This window comes from Cherax quadricarinatus, chromosome 22 (genome assembly GCF_038502225.1).
Source record: "Cherax quadricarinatus isolate ZL_2023a chromosome 22, ASM3850222v1, whole genome shotgun sequence".
Taxonomy (NCBI): domain Eukaryota; kingdom Metazoa; phylum Arthropoda; class Malacostraca; order Decapoda; family Parastacidae; genus Cherax; species Cherax quadricarinatus.
The window spans coordinates 36,907,799-36,914,161 of record NC_091313.1 but is presented as its reverse complement, the minus strand read 5'-3'; the positions used below and the strand labels follow the sequence as shown (position 1 = coordinate 36,914,161).

At 38.2% G+C, this 6,363-nt stretch overlaps 1 protein-coding gene across 1 annotated transcript in view; it reads left to right on the top strand.

The window, feature by feature from the left end:
* Window positions 1-1,447: 1,447 nt before the first annotated feature.
* Window positions 1,448-6,363, top strand: part of LOC128689620 (probable glutamate receptor) — a 46,097-nt gene continuing 41,181 nt past the window's right edge. Inside the window, exons 1-7 of the mRNA XM_070087710.1 lie at window positions 1,448-1,530; window positions 2,616-2,716; window positions 4,821-4,939; window positions 5,049-5,165; window positions 5,259-5,479; window positions 5,637-5,759; window positions 6,133-6,261. Coding sequence (XP_069943811.1) covers window positions 1,448-1,530; window positions 2,616-2,716; window positions 4,821-4,939; window positions 5,049-5,165; window positions 5,259-5,479; window positions 5,637-5,759; window positions 6,133-6,261 — 893 coding nt within the window. The remainder of the gene's footprint in view (window positions 1,531-2,615; window positions 2,717-4,820; window positions 4,940-5,048; window positions 5,166-5,258; window positions 5,480-5,636; window positions 5,760-6,132; window positions 6,262-6,363) is intronic.

Below are 6,363 nucleotides of genomic sequence, written 5' to 3'. Positions count from 1 at the left end.
CTTTTCTTTTTCAGTTTTCTTTTCTCATTTATATTCTATTTCAAATTCTTTATGAACCTATAAGGAAAATATTTGATTTTACGTTTTGAGAAAATCCAGTTTGATAAAATAACTTTAAAAGAAATTATGAAATGGGCAGTAGCTCAGCCCAAAATAAAAACAAAATAGTACTTCCAATTAAGATAAATTTGCATTTAGAGTTTGAAGCCGATAGGAAAGTCAATCCCTAGTTATTACTTGGGAAACAATTTGTTTAATAAAACTGGCAAATTGAAATGTTGACAACTCAAAGTGAACGCGAATCTTTCTCTTAATAAATACACCAACAGAGAATATTTAAAACGATCAGAAAAAACGTTCTTCAGCAACTGATCTGATTCAAACCATTCCAGATTTTTTAACAGTTTCAGTATAATTCCAAATTACTAGCCTACTGTGACTAGACTTTTGGGGTATCATCAATAACGTTTGAAGCCAATATGAAGAAGCATTGTCTAGTTATTGACTACAGATAAATATTGTTATTTATTGAATAAAATTTGGTAACTGTGACGTAGGCCAGTCAGTGTCATCACGAACGTTGTCTTCAGGATACAAGACCAGCGATGGAAAATTAAAACCGATCAGAAGAGTCATTCTCCAATATATATTACATATTCCAACAATTCCAAGCTTTATAATTATTTCACTATATTAACAAAAATATCTCGCACATATATGAAGGTTCATGGGTACTCTCCTAGCCATGAGAAGCGTCATATATCAAATACTGCAGCCGTTCAGAAAATGTAAGGAGCAGTTTTTTTTAACGTGATATAACGAGCTTAAAAAAATATATTATTTAACATATAAAATGTCCAAATCCTCACCTATCCACTTGAATTCCACTCTCCGTCGTCGTCGAATTAAAATTCACCTATTTTGAATTTCTGAATTTCGCCACTGATTGTTTTGGACGTTATCCGAGTCCTTCTAGACTGCTGGGAATGAGTTTACCGACGTTGGTCACCAGGCAGGTGCAGATGCCAGTTATTTTAATGAGAATTTGAAACTGAGCAGGTGACGCCTCGAATTGTAGGAAAAAGTAATGAAAGGAAATACAATTCAGGCTACCACTCAGAAGGTCCTTCTTGGGGTTGTCTAAGAAAGGAGCGTGGCATGTTAAGAAAGCTTGAATATTAAGTTTAATACAAACTACTGTTACTGTGATATTAGCCAGTGTTTGAAAGACGTTGTCTTGTATGCAAGATACCAGACGTGCAGAAAACTCCTTTTCTTAGGAAGTGGAAGCCAAACCATTGTCTAATCATAGGAGAGTACACTCCAGCCAGTAAATTGTCATCAGGAGTCAACATGGACACTTACTATGTTAATAAAATAAATAATAAAATATGACGAATGGACAAGCCATAATTTTAAAAACGCTTCTATGTATATGTGCGTTGAAATGCTAAGATACAAGATTGCGTACACTGCCAACAACCGTTCGTGGAAGAGCCCAACTGATGTACCTGTGCGACAAGTGTCCAGGTAACCAGGAAGAAGAGACGTGTTTCAAGTGCAAAGGAAATCACAATGATTGTTAAATGTTTTCAATAGGAGACGAAGCCAGCCAGGCTACCGCACTCAGTGGTGTGCCACAAAATACGAATAAATCTTCAATGATGACACTAAGTCTGCAGCATTTTCAATCGCTCAATTAAATATTTGTAAGGAATCACACAAGATTCACAAAGGTCGTCCAGCAGGAAGATTACATTGCTCTAACTAGGCAAGAAGTCTCTTACCAAGCTACAACCTAATGTCTCTGGGTCTTTAATAAAATGTGTGACTAAGGTAAATTCACTGACAGTATTGGGAATATTGCAAAGACGGTGGAAACTGCGGTAATGGAGAACTTCCAAACTAGTGCCCGTGTCTAAGGTTAACAAATTACAACTGTTACATTCAGTAGAGTAGACCTGTCTTAACAAATATACAGAGTCAGCCTAATTCAGTTAATTATCGGAAGTGATTACTATAATTGTTTTGTGCAGAACATAGCGAGAAAGGATCACAATTCCTTACTTTCTACAACAGTTGGCCATATCATTTTGAACAGATTCGCAACTTTTAAGCTGAAACATAAGTTGGTGTTGACACTGTGAAGAATGTTCTAATTACTAGGAACACCACAGTTCATGTCACACCTCGGAAAATGTTATTAGTGGAAGTGATGAATGAACCGATGGATAATTCGTGAAATTTAAGCGTCATAGGTACTGATGTGAATAAACCAAACCCACAGGAGTCTCAGATTTATGACCAATAATTAGATACCGTCAATAGTGTAAATGTGAGGATGAGATTGCTGCACCCAGTTTGGAACTGGTAACAATGTGATGATGATAGTGAAGCACTGAGCATGGTAACAATGTGATGTAGAGAGAGTGTACACCACCATGCATGGTTCAAATACTGACAAAACTAAGTTTATTCCGGTACAGGTACACATAAATACAATTACATAAATTTTCATACACAGTAGCACGTGTATATTACCCAAGATAACACAAAAAGTCAGACAAAGTGACTTATTTCCATTAGGGACATAACAGCTTGTGACATGTTTGCAGTGGTTGGTCAGAGATGGTGTGGCTGAGTGAGGCTCTTCTGTGGTCGCTGCTGCTGTCTGCTGCTGTCTACCTTAATGCCGCTCATCAGCTTCAAACATATGGTAAGACAGGAGGCTCCATCTGTCTCCTATATGGCAAAAGAGTAGTCGCCATCCTTCTCTCATGTAGGTTAGGTTAGGTTCGTCAGGACACAGGACAAGTGTTTCCTGATGCTGATCTTAGTCACATGATGACCCGCCGTTGGAGCTTTTGGTCATCTGACCGAGGCCTTCTACTGGCTTACCTGTCCACCCCTTTAAAAATTATGGACATATGTTAAGAAAGCAGACACAGTCTTTTTCCAGTATGATAAGAAATTAAGCTTTTATTTATAGGAAAAATTCAAAAGGAAAATTCAGGAAACCGGTTAGGCAATCTCGAATCCTGGAGGTGGGAAGCACAGTGCCTGCACTGTGAATTATGAGTGAAGATGGAAATAAATGGTATAAAATACCGACACAATGGAAATATAAACACTTAAGCAATATAATGTGATTCTTTATTGACGATGTATCGCCCACACAGTGGGCTTTATCAAGTCACAAAAAAGGTACGAGAGTATTTATAAGATGGAGTCAGGTGGAGAATGCTGCATGTGACAATCTTCCGAGTAGGGTGATAGAGGCTAGGACCTTGGGTAGCTTTAAAAAGAGATTGGATACGTATATGAGTAGACCTTTTACAGTGTTCCTCCATTCTTATGTTATGTGGGATAGCGATGAAGAAGTTTCTTGGTAAGATGTTCAGCTATGTTATAGAAGCCGTTGTTCTGGTTGAAGTTGTTGGATATACAGATAAGTGTGACTTGATAAAGCCCACTACGTGGACGAAACGTTGTAAATAAAGGATCACATTATACTGCTTAAGTGTTTATATTTCAACGGGTGAGGATGCTGCAGTTCAGAGGATCATCTGAACTTTTATCTCAGGCGCTACTGGCAAGACAGTTACTAAATTCTTGACGCAAAACTTATTTTGAATTCTAAAATCCATAATATATTTTAAATATTTTTGAGATTTTAGATGGCCTAGAGCACATCATGTTTTTAAAAATTAAGCTTCAAGACAAATCCTGAAATTACTGTAGGCTGTGAGTAGACCTAAACCCTTACACACAGATAAAGAAAATCTCACCATCTTCAAAGTTATTGGAATATTCTTGGACCTTGTATCCCATGTAAGAGGGACTAGTACCGAACTTGCACACGAAAATCACTCACTACGAAAGCAAAAGACTTGGCAGACGATGCACCATCCCCCCAATGAAAAGCAGGGGTGTCACTAGCACGTTAAGAGACCATAAAATAAGTGTCAGGGGCCCGAGACTGTTCAACTGCCTCCCAGCACACATAAGGGGGATTACCAACAGACCCCTGGCAGTCTTCAAGCTGGCACTGGACAAGCACCTAAAGTCAGTTCCTGATCAGCCGGGCTGTGGCTCGTACGTTGGTTTGCGTGCAGCCAGCAGCAACAGCCTGGTTGATCAGGCTTTGATCCACCAGGAGGCCTGGTCACAGACCGGGCCGCGGGGGCGTTGACCCCCGGAACTCTCTCCAGGTAAACTCCAGGTAAACTCCAGGTAAATTCCAGGTAAACTCCAGGTAAACTCCAGGTAAACTCCAGGTAAACTCCAGGTAAACTCCAGGTAAACTCCAGGTAAACTCCAGGTAAGATTATACTTAACTGTCTATTACATTTTTTTCTCGTCTAATGAAATTACGTTTTACTGATAGCAAAGACGTTTAATTACATTACCGAAATTGCATTTTATTTGACCTATATTTTAATTACTAAAATGACTTTCATTTCTTGTATAAAAATAAATAATTCCATTGTTCTTTAAATAAGGAAAAAAATTATTTTTCTTATAAATACTAACATGTCATAAAACTACAAATATTAAAACTACATGACTCAAGAATTTTCCCGTTAAATTGTCTCATAATATAAGACGATCTACATAAAAAACTCAAATTGAAATTCATTTTTTTATCATTTGTTTTTCATTTAACAGATACGTAAAGAAATCATATTAAAAACAAATGCAATTCCTCAACTCGTCCTTTTACAGTATACTAAGAACAGGTAAACATCATTACAGCAGTTGTATCTTCTGTATCATAATATTTTCTTACCTGGTAATGCTAGAGGCAATGTTTTCCTTAGGTAGTCACGGCCCTGAAACACCTCAGGTTATAAGAGCAGTTCTTGGAGAAGAATCTGACTCAAGATGCGCTGTCTTCTTTTTTGCTGACGGATCCCCATCTACTACCTATGTATTAAGGGTAGGCAGTTTTTTTTATAGTGAAAATATCTGACACTGTCGTAAATAAATCTTATAGAAATTAATTCGCTGAATAAATGAGATTCACGCATCTGTTCCTATTTATACAGGAGACAATTTATCCGTGGTCTCCCTGGGGTGTAGCAGTGTTTGAGGTGACATCGAACATCCGCAACGCTAATGAGACGTTGGTGCAGCTCATCACTGTGGTTGCCAAGGCTCGGCGGGTACGTCACCTTCACATTTCTACTAAAGTAGTTAAGTTACATTGCCATTTAAATTGGACGGTCTCATAACATTTACCAAGCTGTCGTCAACAGCTGCGGCGGGAGTCGTGGTGTACGACTGTGATGGTGATGAGTGACGACCCAGTCTTTCTCGCAGTTCTCGTCGAGTGGTCCCTAAAGAACTTCCTTGTGTGGTCAACGAGACTACTTGTCGTAACCCGCTTGTCTCTTCTGCACTTGCATCACCTCCACGAAGCCTTCTCGGTGACCAACTCCATGTTGCTTGTAGTGAATGACGGTTCGAAAATGTTCAGGTAATGAATAACCGGTTGTGAATGTCTGTGTATTTCATAATTTTAAACTAAGAAGTTAGTAATTTCTCTGCTATACGTGATAGTCTGACTGAAAGTCTCTAAATTAATGAATTTAATAAGAAAGAAAGAGTGTAGAGAGATTTTTTTCCCTGTGCAGTATGTATACATACCTGCCCTACAGCTTACCAAGTGACAATGCAATATTGCTTGCTACCTGGTCACCCCAACGAGGTCTCACGCTAGCTACCAATCTACCGTTATTTCCCGATAAATTCACCAGGTGAGATTCTTAGCATTGTTGGATGTGTAAGATCATTTGTTTAGAACAGTACTGTGTCATTGATATTTTTTTTCTATTTGGATTACACGTGCGTGATATTAGTTTTCCTCAGACACTGTTTTTGTTATATACTTTGTGGAATATAGACAAATTGGGAAACAAGTCAGAATTAACCTTTGATCTGCATTTCAGTCCCTTCTGGGTCATATTTTGAATACCTATTTCTCCGTTAATAGTCCTTGGTGGTCCGAAACATCGTCTAAAAAAAACATTCTCCAAAATTTGGATTAAATGTGAATTAGATATAAATGAATAAGTGAAAATGTAAATAGGTAGCAAAGGAATGGAACTAAACGCGGTGGGTTGTTTTCAGGCTTTTACGACGACCGACACTAAGAGTGGCGACGAGTACCTTTCACACTAAAGAAGTAGGAAAAGTCCACAGTGACTGGAGACATCAAGATCATATGCTGGACTACCTAGCTCAGGGGATCAACTTTACGTAAGATAAAAATTAGAAAGCTAAGTTCCCTTGTTGAGGCTCATTTCGATTTGGTTGCTTTTGCTTATTGTGTCATTTATTCCAGAGGTTTGTAAATAGATG